The sequence below is a fragment of the Apteryx mantelli genome, chromosome Z (genome assembly GCF_036417845.1).
Source record: "Apteryx mantelli isolate bAptMan1 chromosome Z, bAptMan1.hap1, whole genome shotgun sequence".
NCBI classification, from domain to species: domain Eukaryota; kingdom Metazoa; phylum Chordata; class Aves; order Apterygiformes; family Apterygidae; genus Apteryx; species Apteryx mantelli.
In genome coordinates this window covers 62,954,701-62,976,196 of record NC_090020.1, presented here as the reverse complement: position 1 = coordinate 62,976,196, position 21,496 = coordinate 62,954,701, and the positions used below count along the sequence as shown (strand labels likewise).

General features: G+C 39.2%; 1 protein-coding gene across 1 annotated transcript in view; it reads left to right on the top strand.

The window, feature by feature from the left end:
• The first annotated feature begins 8,396 nt into the window (after positions 1-8,396).
• The window catches only part of MAST4 (microtubule associated serine/threonine kinase family member 4), a 99,087-nt gene continuing 85,987 nt past the window's right edge, over positions 8,397-21,496 (top strand). The window contains exon 1 of the mRNA XM_067316435.1: positions 8,397-8,759. Within this exon, the coding sequence (XP_067172536.1) occupies positions 8,397-8,759 (363 nt within the window). The remainder of the gene's footprint in view (positions 8,760-21,496) is intronic.

Here is a 21,496-nt window from a genome sequence, read left to right as displayed (position 1 = left end):
TACTTACAGATTTAACTTACTTAAAACATAAGCATAATAATATAATCCTTGGTGAAATAGAAGTTAGATGTTGATTATAAGAATAATTCAGAGTTTTATATTTTACTGACAGATGCCTTGGTGTTCACTGGAATTTGTTGGAATTTGTTGTCAGGACAGTTTTCATAATGTAAATCAACACAGAGCTTTTATTCCTTTTTGTGGAAACTGAAATGAGAATGCACATATGTAACTCATTCGTCTTTCAGTGCTGTTCATTGAGAAGTCATAGTTTATTGATATCCTTCATGATAATATTGTTAACCTTCTCAAGGCTAACTAGTAAAATATTGATTGTGTGCATTCATTTTACAGATATGCTTTTTCGGTGAATCTAGGCCTGTCTAGCTTGTTCTTATGCGTGTATAAGTCAAGGGAATTTCCATAAGTGCTGTAATAGTAGAAGCACAGGCAGTCAAACAAGTCCAATATGTTCATCTTGTATATGAACACCCCACGCAAAAGGATGATTATGTGAGTTTGCTGTACGATCAAGTCTTACCAGAATACCTTCTTTTTGCTTCCCCCACATGATGGACAAATAAAATGTATAATACATTTTGTAAGTAAGCTTTTTTTTTTTCCTTCTTCTTCTTCTTCTTCCCCGTGATTTGCCTTCCTCTCTGGTGATTTGGCTTGGTGATTTGCCTTGCTCCCTGATCCTTCTGCCATATTTTGATGATTGAATGGTTCTATCTGGAGGCATCTGCTCTCCATCTGTGACCTGTGACTGACGAGAGAACATGAGTTCTGTAGGGCAGTAGGCTTCTGTCTAGGTTTTTTCCTTCCTTTTGGATTGTGTCTTGCATTCTATTCTGTCTTGCCAAACGTCAAAATATTATCATCTTTTGTAAGTCTTTGAAGATTGATTTCTCTTGATGGAAGAAAGTTTCAAAACCAAAATGAAGCTGCTTCTCCTCCTCCCCCCTTTTTTCCCCTCAAGTTTGGAAATGAATTTTTTCTTTTCCTCCTCACCCCGTTACATGTCCTGCTCAAGTCTTAGAACAACATATTTCTTATTTTTGTGCTGTAAAGGAAATGTTTTAAAGGAAATACTAAACATACTAGGGTGTATGAATATACTAGGTTATTTTATTAAATATGCAAATTGTTTGTGTAGGTCAGACCTAGGCATTCAGCATTATCTGTAAATTAATACCTTTTAATGATCATGTGTTTCCTTTTTCTGATTCATAAATTATAAGGCAAGAAGGAACCAGTAAGATCACCTGCTCTGACGTTGTACAGGATACATGACATAGAATAATGTAGTGTTAGATTGGGCAGTTTTGCCCTCCTGGTCAAGGTAATGCATTTATTTAATCATTTACAGGTTTGAGAAAAGCTTACAGATTTGCCACATTTGTTATTGATCTGTGTTGTGCTGCTACTAGTTAATTGTTTGTGCTATGTATCTGCCACTATACTTAGTAATAGCCTCAGAGAACATTGGGCCAATCTTTATATAAATGTAAAAAAAAAAAAATACTGTAAGTCCTTTGGATCTGTGACTGTCTAAATATGGTTCAAAAGACAACAGTTGGATATTAATAGAGCAGAAGGAAACAGTTATCTGAAGAGTGTCCTGTATCCAAAGAACTGCCTGCATTTTCTGCCTCAGTTGGTCTGAAAAAAATTTCCCAAATTTCCCACAAATCTTATTGAGAAAACAATCCCTTTTTTGGTACCTGTCCTTGGAAGTTGGCCCTGGCCCATGGGCCAGCAATACGGAGTGGCTTCTGTCCACACTGTGAACACTTGGCCCAGGTTTCTGCTGGGCCCATGGGATACCCAGGTGGTGCTGATAATTATTTTTGTGTGTGTGCGTGCATGTGGGGGGAATTGTATGGTCTTCCCCTGTTATGTGGGTCAAACTGTATGGATTGTGGGGGGGGTTGTATGAAGGAACAAGTCCTGCTCAGGTACTGTTGGAAGACTGTGTAGTGCAGTGGGAGGCTAAACTTGCGATCTTGTTCATACAGCCTGTGAGAAATGATCCCTAGAAGTGCACCCAGGTTTTGTTTTGCAGGGAACTAGTTGAATCGCTCCAAAACATAGCACAGGAATAAAGAAATGGGTGGGCAGGATGGACAATCAAGAGAACAGGATCCAGGAGCTAGAACATTAGATGTGGTAGGCATGTCCACTGCTAGAAGTCCAGCACCCTAATGAAAATGAGATATTGCTGTAAATAGTTTTAGTCGGGGTGAACAGATGTATATAGAATATTAGAATATCTATCAGATTTTAGATGATATGGTGTCCTACTTTAAGCATTATTCCTTCTTACACTATGCTACTGTAAAAATAAGTGTATTCAAATAAAAATAAGCATGTTAAATATGTAGGTAACAATAGGTATAAAATTATGACAGCCATTATAATTACCCTATTTTATAGAAAAGCTCATATGAAAAAGGTTTTCTTTTTTTGTAACGGACATCTTTTGCGTCAGACAAGGGATTAGAATTTGAGAACTACTGGCTCAGTGTTTTGTGTGTTGCAGTGACCTGTTTGGAGGCATAGTAGAGCTGCACGTAGTGCTGCGCAATCAAAAGTAAGGATGGAGGCACTTCTTCCGTTCTAGTTTTCATACATGTTTTAAGGATATTTCATCTGAACAACTTTTGCTGTCAACAATGATTTTTCTACTCTGCAAACTTAGTACCTTTACAAAACTACTTTTCTGAAAGATGCCAAGATACAGTAAAAATAAAACACTCATAAACAATGAGTGATTGACTTATCACTAGACAATAGCCATCCTGAGCTCAAAGGCAGTAAGTGTTAACACAACTGCTCAAGAAGAGTGAAGGGGAATACAGGACTTCTTCAAATACATTAAAAGCCTGAGTAGTTAAAATGTAATACTTTGTATTAGTCTTTGGGAGGATTGTGGCACATTATGTTTTTATGATAAGTGCCCAATATCAGGCTTTTTAATAGTTATTTGTTTTTTGATACTCATTATTTTATGAGAACAGCCCACATTAGATTAATCTACTAACTTGTGCATTTATTAGCCGATGGATTCTTATCAGTTCTACATCAAAAGTGACGGCTACCATTCCCTCACCAAAACCTTACAGACCAAAGGGAAAATGATGTGAAGGTAATGGATTTTGGACCAGTCTCAAATTTTTTCCCCTCTTTTTCTTGAATCATCTGACAGTAGTGTTCACAAGACATAAAACACTTTCCAAGCAAAAGCAGGACTAGAGAAATGGTGATTTTATCCTTTTCTGTACATTGCTTTTTACAGTGTATTTCTGCTGTGATGCAAATAGCCTTAAATTAGGTAATGGGCCAGATGATTAGTGAGTTGTGATTACTCTTCCTGATGGCCAAGAATTGTAGCACACCCTTTTTCTGTCACCTGACCTCATCCACACCCTATTCTAACCTGTTGGAAATGTTTGTCTCATCTACATGTTATGCCTTGGTTTTTAGACTGTGTAAGCTCTTTGCGACAGAGGCTGTCATTTATTGTGTTTGTATGATGTCTACAACAATGAGGACTTTTTATATAAGCAATACTACTGTAATAGCGCTCCTTCTCATTATGCTCTTTTGCATATTGGACCAGTGATCTTGTTCTTGAGAGGAGAAGGTGTGGTGTTTTCTCATTTACAAACAGATCTTCCCACAAAATACTTCTTCTTTAGAAGTCTTGGAGACTAGTCCACTCCAGTTTTGCATAGTTTTGGCAGATTGATTCCATTGTAGTCTAAAGAAGGAAGGCTAGGGTCTGAAATAATTGCACAGTTTTTAATAGCAACAAAAAAAATCAAGTCATAACTTTACCATTTATTCCAATAATACTTTAATGCATTTATTTTAAAGGCGTTTTCAGACAAAAAGCACCATTAAATGTACATATAGTGGCATAGCTGTTTTTTTGGATGGGAGGAGTACTACATGGCTGTATGGAAGTACATATTAGTTCATTAATTTTCTGGTTTCATATGTCCTTCTAGAAGAAAAAGATGTGTAGAAAATGAAACCTGTACATTTCTTCTCATATTGTATTTCAGTATGGAATATGAAATGCTCATCAGCGTTATACACTTGGTGAGTTAGCAGCTACCAAGATTTCTGGTGTTTGATGTATAATGTATGCTTAGTTTGTTATTTGATTTCTTTGAAATAAGAGAGGGCACCTTACTGTAACACTGAGTGACAATAATTTTGCTTCAGATTTGTTTGATTTTTCTTTTCCTTTGCTTCTCCCAGCAGACTGAATTCATAAATTGACAATATTGAACTATACTGACTACTTTTTCTGTTGAAAATATTTGTAATTTTGAGGGTATGATTCAGCTGTCTGAGCAAGAAAGTCTGGCTTCTGATCTGTACTGTGGCTGTGGCCACACGTCACCTGTTTACCTCAGCAAAATCAGTGAACTTCTGTGCTTCTCTTTGTACGTGTGGTGGTGATAACCTTCTGAGGGTTATCCGTATATTGTATCTGCTTTTTATGCTTGGTCTGCGATTTGATAAGAATTTGTATTGCTATGTTTATTCTCAAAACATCCTCATAGTGCTTCATTGTTAGTGATGATTATAAGTATGAATGATAGAATTATGTGTATATACAATAGCTACATGTCTGTTTTTGTTAGTCTGGGCAGCTTTCAGTAGATTACATCCATTGCAAGGTATGTTGCTAATAAATTGAGCATTGGTAGACAAAAGGTCAGGATAGCTGGGAGTTTGCTTAACATGGATGTTTATACTGTTAAAAAGTTAAAATGTCAAAAACTATTTTATACTGTTAAAATACTGTTAAAACTTTTTTTACTTAGCTTGTTGAGATCTTGAAAATCAACCTATGACTGAAGAAAATGTATCCAGTTTGTCCGGATTTCTCAATGTTCGATAGGTTTTTTAAGAGTGCATACTTGGCTACCTGTATGCTTAGCAAAAGCAGTGATCTCTAATGGTCTCATGTGGTTGGCAGCCCAGATTCATCTCAGAAATAGTGCTGTGCCCTGCAGCACCATCCCAGCCTGTGTGCTTAGCACTGACTCACAAGGGATCGTCATCATTTCCAGCAGCAGCTTGTTAGCCCAGCACTGCATAGCCGGAGACGTGACAAAATCACAGCATGAGGTGACAGGGCTACAGGCGTTTAGACTATTAGAGGTAGACTTGTAAAGGATATGACATGTAGCTTTATATCACATTACAACACGATTCCTGTCTCTACCACCAATGAATGACATGTTCCTACTTTTTTACAATGATTAAGTGTGCTGGGAAACATTAGTGAATAGGAAGACCAGAATTTGTCCTTTGGAGAGAGTGACTAAATTACTATCATTAAAGATATGGCTGATATAACATTATGAATACTCAGAATTTAAAAGCAGAATATTATTTTCTGAAATTACTGCCACAGCTTGTTTTAGAGCTCTGGAGTGGATGATATTTCAGTAGCTGTCTCCTGAGCTGTAATATCAAACCAACGAGCATGAGTAACTTACTGTTCAGTCCAGCCTCAGTCTTAAAGAAACTCTTGGGACCTTAGCAGATTTTTGCAAGATGATACTGTATGTTTGATTCCCTGTGTTAAATAGGTGTGAAGCTGTTATTTTTGTCTTTATGAGTTTGTTTACTGGAAAAATGAAGAAAAGCAGGAAGAATAAAGAAAAACTAACAAGAGAAAAGTATGCTATTTCTCAGTATAAAGAATACGTAGAAATAAAGAATTTATGTGAATCAGTAAGCAGTCCCCACAATTCATATGAAATCTAATAGAAGACTTTGGGAGCAAGAAATTAGCAGATTACATTGTTATTTCACCAAACTGCAGGAGGAAATATGAACAGTTGAATGCCAATTTAGTGATGAGTGTCTTGGGTTTTTTTAATTAGTCACATTTTAAAATTTTGCTATGATTACTGTCCTGTATCAGATAAACTTATGCTAGTCATGATGAAGCAAAAGGATTTTACTTCTCCATAAAAACTAGTCAATCTCTGTAATCCGTTTAAGCCAGGTTGAGAAAACAATCAGTCACTTTTTTTTATTAGTCACACTCCAATACGTACATCAGGCTAATTGTCTGGTCCTTCTAAACTGTGCGCTATCATTTCCTGCACAGACTTTCTTGAGATTTTGAAAGATTGAAAAATCATTTTGGTTTAATATTTAGTTACGGGTTTGTAGAAGGGAGGTGATTAAAAAACATATGATTATGTTAATGTTGATTTATGTGAATGCTTTATCATTTAATTTACATCTTCAAAGGTAAAATCTGTTTATATGAGAATGGTAATTTTTATCATTTGAAGAAAGGATAATCCTAATGATTTTTTTTTTTTAATATATAATAAATACTTTTGGGAAGTTTCTGCTTCTGCTGATGTCCTTTTGTCTTTCAGGTATATGCCTGGATTTGTTTTTTGAGCTGAATATAGTACGTTTGAGGTGATTTGTAATAATTCTTTTGAAAGGTGAACTAGAGCTTAAATTAGTTTGATTAAATCACTGAACCAGCTTAGAAGTTTTGGGTCTCTATCCTGCAAAATCCATGAAATGAAGGATTAATGTTTAAACTTTTAGCATGGTAATATGTTCTAATCTACTACTGAAAAAGTTAGAAGAGCACGGGATGTTATGTGTAGTGGTGCCACTTGATCATATCTCCATTGCATCAAAAGGGTAGTTTGTATAAATTGTGCCAAAGCAAGATTTAGTGTAACAGAGTAGTCAAGCCTGTTAAAACTATGTAATTATTTTTAAAAGCTAGATTCAACTTTCAGCTTTCTTCATCCATGCTGTTTGAGATGACTGGATAATCTTCAAGACATCTTTCTGCAGTTGAACAACTGGTGTGAATCTCAGAATAATAATGATGAAGTTGTCATCTCCTGGCAGTAGAATTTGCAGAAATGTATGGATAGTCTTATTTTTAACTTGTCCATATTAGAAGTAATTGCTAGCATAGCAGTATGTTTTAATAGAGAATTTGAGGAACTTCATGTGACATGGTACTACTTAGACATAGCTGATAAAAGGGGGGAATTTGTTCTTGTCATGGATCCCGTTGTTGTACTGTTTTAATGGCAAACGGAGTGTTTCTGAGCTCTAAATCTAGTATTGGTCATAGGTACAAATTCTAATTCAAAACAGTTGTATTCACTGGAAATAAGTTCTGAGATTTTTCTCACTTTTTGAAGTACATTTCTCCTCATGCCTGAAATAACGGCTGAGTTCTCTTAGGTTGGTATGCAACTAGCAGTTTATAAACAAAGACCTAGGTAAAATAGGTCTTTGTAAGAGAGTTCCAACTCTCTGCTAATCTTTGACACAAATTCGTTCTTGGTTTCGATGCGCTTTTTCCACCATTATCACTGACACTACTGCTCCAACAGAGCTTTTAAGTTAACACTGTTAAGTTAAAAGCTGAACACATCTGTTCGTTTAAGAACTCCAAGATAATATAGTTGTGAGTTGCTTAGCTATGTAATATTGGAATTTTTACTGGGTCGGATGTGTAAAGAAAACCTGTGTACTGAATTGCAGTGTTCAACTTTGTTGCATGGGTCCAAAGTGGCATTCACGTTTGTTGGGAATTCATTACTGCTTATATTTTAGCATATGCTTTTCTAATGTGGAAGTATTCATGGATAGGATTTAATTTTTGACCGTTTGTTTTTAGATGTTTAGGGTTCATATTAAATCTTTTAATTGCCAAAATAGGGCTTGAAACATGAACTTCCAAAAAAAAAAAACCCCCCAAAAACCCCCAAACAAAACCTAAGGCAAAAGAAGACCCCAACCCCCTAACACTTGGGATTGTCAAATTGTGACATGTATCCAGAAGCTAGAGCTTTAAGAATAACTGCAAGTACTGCATTGTGTGGTTGTAACAGTTGACAGTACAGGCATGCCTCGTTTTATTGTGCTTCGCAGATAATGCATTTTTTACAAATAGAAGGTCTGTGGCAACTCTGCTTTGAGCAAGTCTGTTGGTGCCATTTTTGCAACAGCATGTGCTCGCTTTGCGTCTCTGTGTCACATTTTGGTAATTCTCGCAATGTTTCAAACTTCTTCATTATTATTATATCAGTTATGATGAACTGTGATCAGTGATCTTTGATGTTACTATTGTAATTGTTTGTTTGAACCGCACCCATATAAGACGGCAAACTTAATCGATCAGTGTTGTGTGTGTTCTGACCGCTCCACCGAGCGGCCGTTCCCCCGTCTCTCTCCCTCTCCTCGTGCCTCCCTATTCCCTGAGACACAGCAATATTGGAATTAGGGCAATTAATAACCCTACAATGGCCTCTAAGTGTTCAAGTGAAAGGAAGAGTCGCACGTCTCTCACTGTAAATCAAAAGCTAGAAATGACGAAGTTTAGTGAGGAAGGCATGTCGAGAGCCGAGACGGGCCAAAAGCGAGGCCTTTGGTGCCAAACAGTTAGCCAAGCTGCAAATGCAAAGGAAAAGGTCTTGAAGGAAGTTAAAAGTGCTACTGCAGTGAACGCGTGGATGATAAGAAAGCGAAACGGCCTTCTTGCTGAAATGGAGAAAGTTTTAGTGGTCTGGATAGAAGATCAAGAAGATCAAACCAGCCACAACGTTCCCTTAAGCCAAAGCCTAATCCAGGGCAAGGCCCAAACTCTCTTCAATTCTCTGAAGGCTGAGAGAGGTGAGGAAGCTGCAGAAGAAGAGTTTGAAGCTAGCAGAGGTTGGTTCATGAGGTTTAAGGCAAGAAGCCATCTCCATACCATAGAAGTGCAGGGATGCGACGAGGAAGGCTAAGGCCCGTTTGGAATTAAATCTGGCTAGAGATGTCAAGGACAACAAGAAGGGCTTCTTCAAATACATCAGCAGCAAGAGGAAGACTAGGGAAAATGTGGGCCCTTTGCTGAATGGGGTGGGTGCCCTGGTGACGAAGGATGCAGAGAAGGCAGAGTTACTGAATGCCTTCTTTGCTTCAGTCTTTACTGGTCAGGCCAGCCCTCAGGAACCCCAGACCCTGGAGGCAAGAGAGAAAGTCTGGAGAGAGGAAGACTTTCCCTTGGTGGAGGAGGAGTGGGTTAGAGATCATTTAAGCAAACTTGACACCCACAAATCCATGGGCCCTGATGGGATGCACCCACGAGTGCTGAGGGAGCTGGCGGATGTTATTGCTAAGCCACTCTCCATCATCTTTGAAAGGTCATGGAGAACAGGAGAGGTGCCCGAGGACTGGAAGAAAGCCAATGTCACCCCAGTCTTTAAAAAGGGCAAGAAGGAGGACCCAGGGAACTACAGGCCAGTCAGCCTCACCTCCATCCCTGGAAAGGTGATGGAGCAGCTCATCCTGGAAGCCATCTCCACGCATGTGGAGGAAAAGAAGGTGATCAGGAGTAGTCAGCATGGCTTCACCAAGGGGAAATCATGCTTAACCAACCTGATAGCCTTCTATGATGGAATGACTGGCTGGGTAGATGAGGGGAGAGCAGTGGATGTTGTCTACCTAGACTTCAGCAAGGCTTTTGACACTGTCTCCCATAGCATCCTCATAGACAAGCTCAGGAAGTGTGGGTTAGATGAGTGGACAGTGAGGTGGATTGAGACCTGGCTGAATGGCAGAGCTCAGAGAGTTGTGATCAGTGGCACAGAGTCTAGTTGGAGGCCTGTAGCTAGCAGTGTCCCCCAGGGGTCAGTACTGGGTCCAGTCTTGTTCAACTTCTTCATCAAGGACCTGGATGAAGGCACAGAGTGCACCCTCAGCAAGTTTGCTGACGATACAAAACTGGGAGGAGTGGCTGATACGCCAGAGGGCTGTGCTGCCATTCAAAGAGACTTGGACAGGCTGGAGAGGTGGGCAGAGAGGAACCTCCTGAAGTTCAACAAAGGCAAGTGCAGGGTCCTGCACCTGGGGAGGAATAACCCCATGCACCAGTACAGGTTGGGGGTTGACCTGCTGGAAAGCAGCTCTGCTGAGAAGGACCTGGGAGTGCTGGTGGACACCAAGTTAAGCATGAGGCAGCAATGTGCCCTCGTGGCCAAGAAGGCCAATGGTATCCTGGGGTGCATCAGGAAGAGTGTTGCCAGCAGGTGGAGGGAGGTGATTCTCCCCCTCTACTCAGCCCTGGTGAGGCCCCATCTGGAGTACTGCGTCCAGTTCTGGGCTCCCCAGTACAAGAGGGATGTGGCACTACTGGAGCAAGTCCAGCGAAGGGCCACAAAGATGATTAGGGGACTGGAGCATCTCTCTTCTGAGGAAAGGCTGAGAGAGCTGGGCCTGTTTAGCTTGGAGAGGAGAAGGCTGAGAGGAGATCTTATCAATGTGTACAAGTATCTGAAGGGAGGGTGTCGAGAGGATGGGGCCAGACTCTTTTCAGTGGTGCCGAGCGACAGGACGCGAGGCAATGGGCACAAACTGAAACACAGACACTTCCATCTGAGCATGAGGAAAAACTTTTTCACTGTGAGGGTGACAGAGCACTGGAACGGCTTGCCCCGAGAGGTTGTGGAGTCTCCTTCTCTGGAGATATTCAAAACGCGCCTGGATGCAATCCTGTGCAATGTGCTCTAGGTGACCCTGCTTGAGCAGGGGGGTTGGACTGGATGATCTCCAGAGGTCCCTTCCAACCTCAGTGATTCTGTGATTCTGTGAAGTGCAAGGTGAAGCAGCAAGTGCTGATGTAGAAGCTGCAGCAAGTTATCCAGAAGATCTAGCTAAGCTAATTGATGAAGGTGGCTACACTAAACAACAGATTTTCAATGTAGACGCGACAGCCTGATATTGGAAGAAGATGCCATCTAGGACTTTCAATAGCTGGAGAGGAGAAGTCAATGCCTGACTTCAAAGCTTCAAAGGACAGGCTGACTCTCTTGTTAGGGGCTAATGCAACTGGTGACTTTAAGTTGAAGCCAATGCTCATTTACCATTCTGAAAATCCTAGGGCCCTTAAGAATTATGCTAAATTTACTCTGCCTGTGCTCTATAAATGGAACAACCAAGCCTGGATGACAGCACATCTGCTTACAACATGGTTTACTGAGTATTTTAAGCCCACTGTTGAGACCTACTGCTCAGAAAAACAGATTCCTTTCAAAATATTACTGCTCATTGACAATGCACCTGGTCACCCAAGAGCTCTGATGGAGGTGTACAACGAGATTAATGTTGTTTTCATGCCTGCTAACACAACGTCCATTCTGCAGCCCATGGATCAAGGAGTCATTTTGACTTTCAGGTCTTATTATTTAAGAAATACATTTTGTAAGGCTTTATAAGAGTGATATAAGAGCCATAGAGAGTGACTGCTCTGATGGATCTGGACAACGTAAATTGAAAACCTTCTGGAAAGGATTCACCGTTCTAGATGCCATTAGGAACATTCGTGGTTCATGGGAGGAGGTCAAAATATCAACATTAGCAGGAGTTTGGAAGAAGTTGATTCCAGCCCTTATGGATGACTGAAGATGTGACTGAATTGCTGCAATTTCATGATAAAACTTTAACAGATGAGGAGTTGCTTCTTATGGATGAGCAAAGAAAGTGGTTTCTTGAGATGGAATCTGCTCCTGGTGAAGATGCTGTGAACATTGTTGAAATGACATCAAAGGATTTAGAATATGACATAAACTGAGTTGATAGAGCAGTGACAGGGTTTGAGAGGGTTGACTCCACTTTTGCAAGAAGTTTTATTGTGGGTAAAATGCTGTCAAATAGCATTGCGTGCTACAGAGAAATCCTTTGTGAAAGGAAGAATCAATTGATGCGGCAAACTTCGTTGCTGCCGTCTTTTAAGAAATTGCCACAGCCACTCCAACCTTCAGAAACCCCCACCCTGATCAGTCAGCAGCCATCAGCATCGAGGCAAGACCCTCCATCAGCAAAAAGATTATGACTCGCTGAAGGCTGAGATGATGGTTAACGTTTTTTAGCAATACAGTATTTTTTAATTAAGGTATGCACACTGGTTTTTTAGACATAATGCTATTGCACGCTTAATAGACTACAGTGTAGTGTAAACATAACTCTTATATGCACTGGGAAACCAAAAAATTTGTGGTACTCGCTTTATTGTGATATTTGCTTTATTACCGTGGTCTGGAACCGAACCTGCAATATCTCCGAGGTATGCCTGTACAGTCCCTTTGGTCTGCTCTTAGTTTGCCTGCAGTCCTGCTTGCCTTGGAGCAGATATTGTTTAAACAACAGTTTAGTTTAAATATGGACATATGCCATCCTATGTTACATATTTTGAAAGGCAGTGTTTTTGATAGCGCCTCGGGTTCTTTTTGTTATTGCCAGCAGCACTGCCAGATATGGCACCTAAACCTATGTGCTACTGTTGTGTCTGGGGACACACTATGCGAGTAGTAGGTTGTCAGCTTTCATAGCTGTGGACAGTAAGTTATCCAATGTGTTCAAAATTAAAATATTACCTATAATTACCGCAGCTTGCTTTTTAGTCTCTACATTGGCGGTTGCTTTACTAGTTCTTTTACATAGTGCTTCATTCGTAACACACCAGGATGAATTAAATCTTCATTGTGAAATTGTTCACTTTCAGGTATTAGCTCATAGCTGTTTGCACACTATAAATCATATCCTTGCACTCTTTTTTCCTCTCTTCCTTACATGTTGGGTGAGTCACTGGCATTTGCTTTCATGAATACTCCATGACCTACTTCTTCTATTTATGGGCAATTAGTATATTACTTTGGTAGTAAAATACACCTTTCCTCGTGTGGACAGTTGATAGGGGGGAAAGTATATGCAAAATTTTCTTTCGTAATTTGCTTGCACACATTATGCTGTGTTCAAGATGAATGTAATATTTTCTCTATATTCTTCTGGGATACTGTACCATTTGTATAGGTTTTAATCTAGTAGATAAATGTATATAGAGATAAAACAGTTAATTTTAAATTGCCATCTTGCCTTATTACTTTGTTTCTGGATTTTCATGAAAAAATAAAGTTATTGATTCCTGAAAGGATCAAGAGAACTATAAATGAGAAATCTAGCTTACTTGATTCTGATAATTGCAAGTCTCTGCAAGACATTACTCACAGGCAGAAATCTTGATTAAAAAATATGGATGGGTTTTGTGAACCAGATTCATTCTTGGAAGAACATTTCATTCCATTAGAACTCTACTTGGACTTGTAGTGTTGAATGAATATCTGTTTAAAAGCAGATCTTTTTTTTTTCTGGAAAAATACTACTTATTTTCCAGTTTCTCTCAGCAAATTTTCATTAGACATAATCAGTGATGTAGACAAACTTGAGGTCAGATTGCATTGTAGCTGTCCTGGGTCACCAGTTGTGGGAAAGAGGGTGAAGTATACCATTGCAGAGAGGAAAAATTCCCTTCTCCCTGGATTACGTGTCAGCTTCTTTCAGAACCTGGAAAAGCCTGTCTGAGAGACTGCAGCCCAGCACCACAGCGTCTTAATCTCTAGAAAAGCTATTTTGTATAGGCTTAAGGTGCTGAAATTGTATTAACTATGATATTTCTGTTTCCGAGGTTTGGATACTCGGATCACTAAAGTGGCACAGTGCGTCAGGGGGAAGGGGATACTTGGCGGCATAACGCGAGCGCTGCATCAGTGCTCGTTGGGGATGGCCTACATTGCTTGCTTCTGACATCACTCCGAGTAATTCAGTCCCTTGAAACTTAGGCCGCTGAGACTTTTTTAATGCTGCGCCGTGCTATTTTTAATAGTATAAATGTGCATATATGTTCAGTGCCAGGCCTGTGGCAGCAACCTGAAGCATTTAAATCATCTAATCTTTCTTGGCTTGTGTGGTGCTTGATGATTAAGTGTTACTGGGGGAAAAAAAAAAAAAAAAGAGAGAGAGAGAGACTCCATCTCGGAATCATCATCTTCCCCACTGCTGACTGTGCCTGGAGATATTTGAATTGCTTCACTGGAGATTATTCAATTACCTCATAGTGACTTTGCAGCAAACCGGTGTGATCTGCATGTATAATAGATTGCCCTCCTGCTGAATGTACTGCTGTTTGGAACCAAAGGTTGCTCTAAGGCCTATGCGCAGGTTTTATATAGGAGTAATTATTTGAGTTAGATCTAGCCAGTTAGTTTTTCTGACATAGCTATGTTAGTATACAATTACAGCTAGAAAAGAGAGTTTATGCTCTTGTGACTTGTTCCTATTCCCCTCTAGGAAAATCTGAACCAATTAAAAAGGACTTTTATCCTGGTATAACTATAACTGTAGAATGGAGAATATCCTGGTATAACTATAGCAGTATAGATATGTAGCTCACTCTCATATGTAGTTACTGTATGTCTAATAAAAATTTGTAGTCAAAAGAAATGATTGATGTAGTTTCTGTAGTTTTGTAAATAGTGTTAGCTCTAAGCCAATACTCTAAAGGGTATTTATTTTTTTCCTGTCAAATTTCTCATGAAGCTTTGTTAAACAAAACAAAAATCATAATTAATAGTTAGTTATATAAACTCAGTCTTTATTTCACCTGGAAAAAGGAAAGACTGTGTATATAGTTTCAGATATTATTTATTTGTTGTTTTGCTATTTAAAGATTTAACTATGTCTGGAAAACTTCAAGGACAAAAAGACTAATTTATAATATGACAGATGGGTAATGCCGCCTTGCTGGCCGCACGTATGTGTCGCGTGATGTCTTAAAATTATTAGCATGGATTGTTTGGTAACTTATATTTCAGTATGAGTTTCAGCAGACAGCCAGTTCCTACCGAACAGATAACCTCTTCATGGAGGCCACCATACTTGGCATTAATGGATGTCCTCTTTGGCAGTCTCAGCAGATGCCAACAGCTGAATGGGCACAGTGAAAGAACTTTTTTCTGCTTCTAAATGCTTAATTATGATTTAATTAGAAAATTTTTGCTCAGCTTGTGATGTAAGGGAAGGACAACATTGGTTTCAGTAAGAGAGAGGGTCCTTTGTTTGTGAACTTCATCTGTGAAGTGCCGTCAGTCTGGCAGAGGTCTCATAGGAACATCTGCAGTTTGCAGATTGAATGCTTCACACTTAAATGTTCCTATTCAGGTTCTTAAACAGCAAAGGGCCTAGTTCTCAAATGTCCACATTTTGTCCTAAATAACGATTAAAAAAAAACCCTCCATATTTTCTTTATTCCCTTAATTCTTGCATATTAACAGTTTGTTTAACCACTATTGAATACTTATGCCTAAACAAAAGACAGTACAGAATATTAACTGCAAAATGTTTATTGTGATCATAAGGTAGATGGGGGACTTCAATTGTGTAATATTGACTCTAACTTTTTGAGAAGCTCAGTTATAAAAATAAGCAAGACCCTTTTTGCTGTATTTTGTATTAACTCCTCTAAGAAAGGAAACAAACTTATTTCAATATTACTGACTTCTTACAGTGCATATATTATATTATATTGCTTTGTTTAAAATTAGACATTTATTGCATATTTTTGGTGACTCAGATGTGCAGGGGAAAAGAAGAGAAATCTAAACCACTACAGTTAATGTCAAAGTGACATAAAAGGGATGAAAGTCATTTTCCTTATTTTGCAGATGCTGGGTAAACAACTGTGCTTCATAGTTGCAGTGTTTTCCGGTCTGTGCAGTTGTATCCTCTCTCCTGGTTCTCAGGAGGTTAAATGAGTGTGCTGAGGCCCTTCCGCTCTGTGTTGGGAGCAGTGTGTGTCTGCGGGAGACTGACGTTCTTTTTGTCTTGGCTGCAATAAAAGGAAGCCTGTTTTCGTTGTTGTTCAAACTCATCAAGCTTCCAGAAACTACTGCTGAATTAAGATATAAGCATTTGCTTTAAATGTTAGGTGTTTGTAGCTGTATTATTTTGTCATGATTCCTGCTGTTTTTGAAGGTCTTGCAGTCCCCACAGTTGGAAGATAGGTGTATGTGCATGGAGGAGCTTGAAAATGCACCTTCGCTGTTAAGTGTTTAGTGCATCTGTTTCTGCTTCAAAACTTTGTAAAGCATTAGCTGCTTAAGTGATGATAGGCCTTATATATTTAAGTAGTGAGATTAACAGTGGTTTTGGTGAATACAGGTGAACTCTGTGTGTGTGTGTGTGTGTGTGTGTGTGCATGTAGATTGTCACCTCCCTTGTATTTGTAAGACAAAAAAGTGATGTCAGGATCTTTATGAGAGAAGATGAAGGAAAGTGGGTTTTTTTTCTTGTTTTTGTATGAGTTTGTTTACAGACTTGTATTTCAATGAGGTCTTTTTTTCCCCCTCCTTTTAAATGTATTTTACTTCTGTTTAAGCTAGGCTGTATTGTGCTGTGAAAAAGTTGCACTGAAATACTGAATAATGAAATGAAGTGGTTACAATGCATTATTCACAAATGTAATTCGGTGTTCTTTTGATTTCCTGTTCTTGAATTCCCTTGTTGTGAACCTTCTCCAGCTAAAAGATTAAAAATTACATACGCGCGCACATGCACTCACCCCTTTCTTTTTGTCTGTGATTATTTACAGAAGATCTGTGATCCGCATCCCTTTTTGGTGTGAATTAGCTAAAGATAATTCCACCAGTTTCAGAAAAAACTTAGGAAAGGCAGAAGTCTTGCACGAAAAAGTATCAGCAATGAACTGGTAATAATCAGGTATAATTTGCACAATTACCATTTTAAAATAGGAATAGACAGACATAGATGGCTGTAGAAGAATTAAGTGACTTTTTCTTAATGTCCTAGATCTGCCTTTGCTTTTTAGCCAAGGGGTATTTTTTTGTCAGTTTCTGAGCATATTACTTTTCAGTCAGAAAATAGAACACTTGATACAATTAAAAAGTGTCTTGTAGCTTCTTTAATATCCTGTTCAAATCAGTACAAGCAAGGAAATTTGGGTTTGTTTCTAGTAAATTTGATCTGGGGATGCAGTTTTTCAGTCACGTGTTGGTTTGGCATTATGTCACCTGCTGATTCTTTTCCGCTTGCTACTATTTGCTAATGGTTTGCAGATAACATGTGTGTTTATCATATATATTCCTCCAGGGATATTTATGACAGTAAATGTAAGGTACTGCTGTGTGTTTATGCATGAGGAAGCCTGAGCGAGTACTCCAAGAGGATGAAGTTTTGAGGATTTCAGTGGAGGAAGGATTTGGGGCTGCTAGAATCAAGCCCAAAGAGAAGCAGTGTGGAACTGTAAGCAGGGAAGACCAAGCAGGGCAAGTACCATCTTTGAAGGAGCAGCAGCTGAGTGGGGGTCTGACTGAGGACTGGGGAAGGGGCAAGAGCTGCCAAATTTAGCAAAGAGAAGCAGTTCTGTCCAAGTTCGCTACTATTTTGAGTAAAAGGAATTGTTACTATTTAGTTGTACGAGAAATGAGGTAGGTATAAATTATTTTAGGGATCAAAACAGAAGAGAATTATTTAGATTGAATATGAAACCATGTAAATTGTCTGTACTTCAGGCAGCTCCCAATTTCCTACTCTTAGATTTTAGGATTTGGTTAATTTAATTGCACTTCTTTCTTCAAGGTTTAAAAAAAATGATACTTCAAAGAAAATCATTTTTTAAATTATGAAATAACATAGGGAAAAGGATTTCTAGGGTTTGTCTTTTAGTGGCTTTTCTCATGGGGAGAGTCTCTGGAGTACAGTGGAGAACAGACAGTGTTTCATGTGATAGAGGGTACTGCATAGACTTCTGTTTCAGTAAACCTCTGTTTTTTGGGGGGGTTTTTTGAGAAAAAAAAGTTATGTTGCCTTGGCAACATAAATTATTTTGACAAACAAATTGAGGAAGTTGAAAAAAAGATGTAGCAAAACTTCTGTAGCATGAAGGAAAGCAAACTAAATCATTTCTTCTAGCCCGCGCTCACTCCTTCCTTCCCCCAAATGGAAAAGGTTCAGTTGTTTCTGAGGTATATCAAAGATGTCTACTCCGACATTAAGGCGTCTGAATTTTTAGGCTGGCCATATGTATAAATATGTGATAATTTCAGATGATATAAGACTTTAACCTTTTGAGACTTTATCAAGTATCAGCATCATTTGTGCTCTTTCAGCCAAGAGAGATGCTCTTTAAATCAACTCTCCATGCTGTTTGGGGAATGCTCTCAACACTGTGAGGAGGTCTATTTGTCTCATCATCCTGACACACCAACCCCTTGAAATACAGTACGTTAGGAACAGTTGTGCCCAGAGCTGTGCTGTTGGGAACAGCTGCCAGTAAGGAAAAAGAGAAAGCCAAGAGGTGGTAGGTCTAAGCAGAAAGCAGAATGAGAAGGCTGGGGAGAAGGTGTACAGGATTTTATTGTGATAAGTATCTGGATGAGCAGGTCTCCTGTCTGTAGTTTGGAGATACTCCCACTTTTTATCTTTCTTCTGAACTATGCTGGGCTCAGCATTTCAGCCAGGCTTTCAGAGAGCTCAGGGGATGATCTGGGCTCCCTTGCAGTATTGAAACAGCTTTGGGGATTGACTGTGGTGTAAGTCCTTGAGTGTAGATAGATGTCGTTCAAAGGAAATATGGCTGGAACAGGATGCTATCCTTTCTTAAGGACCAATCTGGATAGAAGTTATGAGTTGGCTGGACTGCTCCACTTGGCCTTCGTGTGGCGAAGGCAGCTGCTCAGTGCCTTGGTTCCGGCTTGAGAGCTGAGCTGCAAGGAGATCCCCCAGCTGCCGCCTTGCCCCGCTTCGGATTCCTTGTTCGGAGAGCAGCACCCGTCACGGGGCACCACACTAGCTCCCACACTGGTGACAGACCAAGCAGGCAAGCGTCCTCTGTCCGGGGCTGAGCGTAACAGCCTAGGAGAGAGCGCTCTGGTCTGACACAGAGCTGAAACTCTGGAAAGAGCAGTAGTAGTGAATAACACGCAGTGTGGTGCCAACTAACTTTACTCCTTTTCTTCCCCCCCCTTTCCCCAGTCTATTAACAACAAGCAAGGAGCCAGAGTAAGAAACATCCCACACTCAGCCTAGGTTGAAGATGACCATGGCAACCTCATTAGAAGTGTCTGGCCATATCCCCTTATCCCGAGAGAGGCAGTAACCAGTACCAGGAGCTTGTAGTCTAGAGTCAAATCTAAAATGACCTGAGTTAATACAAAATTGTCGGAGATAGCCAAGAGCATAGGGAGGCCTGTGTTTCTGAGTTGCCTGTGTGTGGTGCAGCTGTGATAGCCATGCTTCCAGTAAATAGGGTATTTCCTCTCTTATGCAAATGATTTCTGCAGGGCTATCACTATGCAAATCAAAACACTACTTCATGTTGCTAAGAGCTCCAAACTATGAACTCTTTGATCTTCACAGGTGTGATGAATGACACTTTTTTTTTTTAAGGTAGTACTTTATAGTAGTACTCAACCCATTACTGTGGCTCCCAGTTACTTTTCTTTGATGCGTTTTGTGTCTTTTTTTGTATCTCCTAAATTATGTAGAATAATAAGAATAATCATACTTAGGAATGAGTTAGGCCAGCACTGTGTATTTTTTCACACTGCTTCTGGTAGTGGAAAATACATCCTACTATTTATCTTTCTATTTTGAAAGAAATACTAGTGCATTGTGGAATTAAGTTAGATGACTATATCTCAGTATGATAGTGAACGTGCTGTTCACCTCATAACTTGGTTTATATTCCTTTCCAGAACACAAATAAGATTAAAAAAGAAATTCAAGATGCACTGGGATTTAAATGATCCCATCAGTGTGTTCTCAATAGGTTGTATGTTAAGAAGTTGCAAAAATTGCATTTTGTGGATAATGAACTTGAATTGTGCCATGGACTGGTTTATGATCCTGAGTATTCTTTGCCCGCTCTTCACTGTTTGCCCGCTTACATGCATTACAGACTTTTATCTTGTATGCAGCTATTTTATGAACATTGTTCAACTGTGGAGTTGATGGCTTAATAGTCTGTTTTATGTTACATAATTAAATATTTATCTCTGTAACAGTTAAGTTCTGAGTCAGTTTTTTAGAGGTGGGAAGGAACAGAACAGAAGTACACGATTATTTAGGAGAAACTCAGAACTCTTGTAATGTCCTAATGGTTTTGTGCTGTATGAGAAAAAGAAAAATTGGACCAAAATTGCATACAGCAAAAATGAGAGCAGTCACTGAAGCTGAATATCTTGGACATAGATTTAACATTCACGGTTGCAAAGGCTTAACGAAAGGTCTGTTTATTTGTTTAACGAATTTACTTCCTGCTGGACGGGTGGAAATTGAGAGGCCTTCTAAAGCATTACAGAGGTCTGTCTTAGGTCTGAGCAGCAGAGATTGCTTGGCAGATATTTTTGCAATGTAGTTTTTTTGTTTTTTTTTTTCTTCTTTTGTATTGCTGAGGAAAGGCAGAGCTCTGGTGATATGCTGGCAGCTAGTAAGCAGCCGTAAGGGCACGGAAAAAGGGATTGAACACCAATGTGTCAGTACCTAGAAAGGACCCTTCACTTACTGTCCACGTTCACCAGGGCAATAGCCAAAACTAAAACACTTGCAATTGTGTTCCAAAGTTCAGGGCAAACTCTGCCAAGCAAGCGCTGCTAGCAGCTGCATGCTTTGTTGTTGTTGTTGTATTCATTATATTTTGACAGCACTCTTTTCTTTAGATGAAAGTTGACCTCATTTAAATTGATCAAACCATAAAATATAAAAAGGTAAAATCTGAATATTTGCATTATAGTAGTTCAAATGTTTGTAGAATTCCAAGACTACTTTTCTTCAGCTCATTAAAGATTGTTATGGAATAGTTCTTTACAGTGAGCAGGATCTATAATAAACAATGTTTTGCTGTATGTATATGTATAATTTTATATATACATGTACGCACACACAATTTTGGAAAATGTGTGCAGACATGCAGTCTAGTGAAAATAATGCTACGTGATACTTGATCGGTGTATGAGTATGGAACATTGAAAGCCCTTAAAAAGAACAAAATGAAAATTTTGAGTTCCTGTTAGTACATTTAATCCACGTTCAGATGTTTGGCACATTTCTCACAGTGATTGTAACACCTTGCAGGTTTACCTACTTCAGTCTTTGAATTAGGAAATGTTGTTTGAAATTGTAACCCTTTGTTTCCATACTCTAGAGTGTCTCTTAGCTTTGGAGTAGAACAGTGCAACAACAAATAGCACTGAATGGAGTTTGTAGATTTTGCTCACCTAACCTTAATTCTGTGGTATTCACAGAGGAACAGTCTTGGTCGATTTGCTTTCTTTCAGAAAGTGATCGAAGTATGAAACTACTATTAAGTTATGTCCCACATATATATGCAAGATAATGTCCTACAGCACTTGCAAGGGTTCTGGAGAGCTTAGAAATATTCACCAAACTGCTTTTTAATGCAAAAGGCTTTAAAAAGGGGGGGAGGGGGCAACCCCCCCCCCCCCCCAGTAAATCCCTCACTTTGTATGTTAAAAAGTTGATTGATTCATACCCAGCTTTGGCAGATAGTACTTGAAATGCTTTGAAAAAAATGTTTTTTAAGTCAGTGCAGTGTGGACTGTTGGCTCTTCAGTGTTGC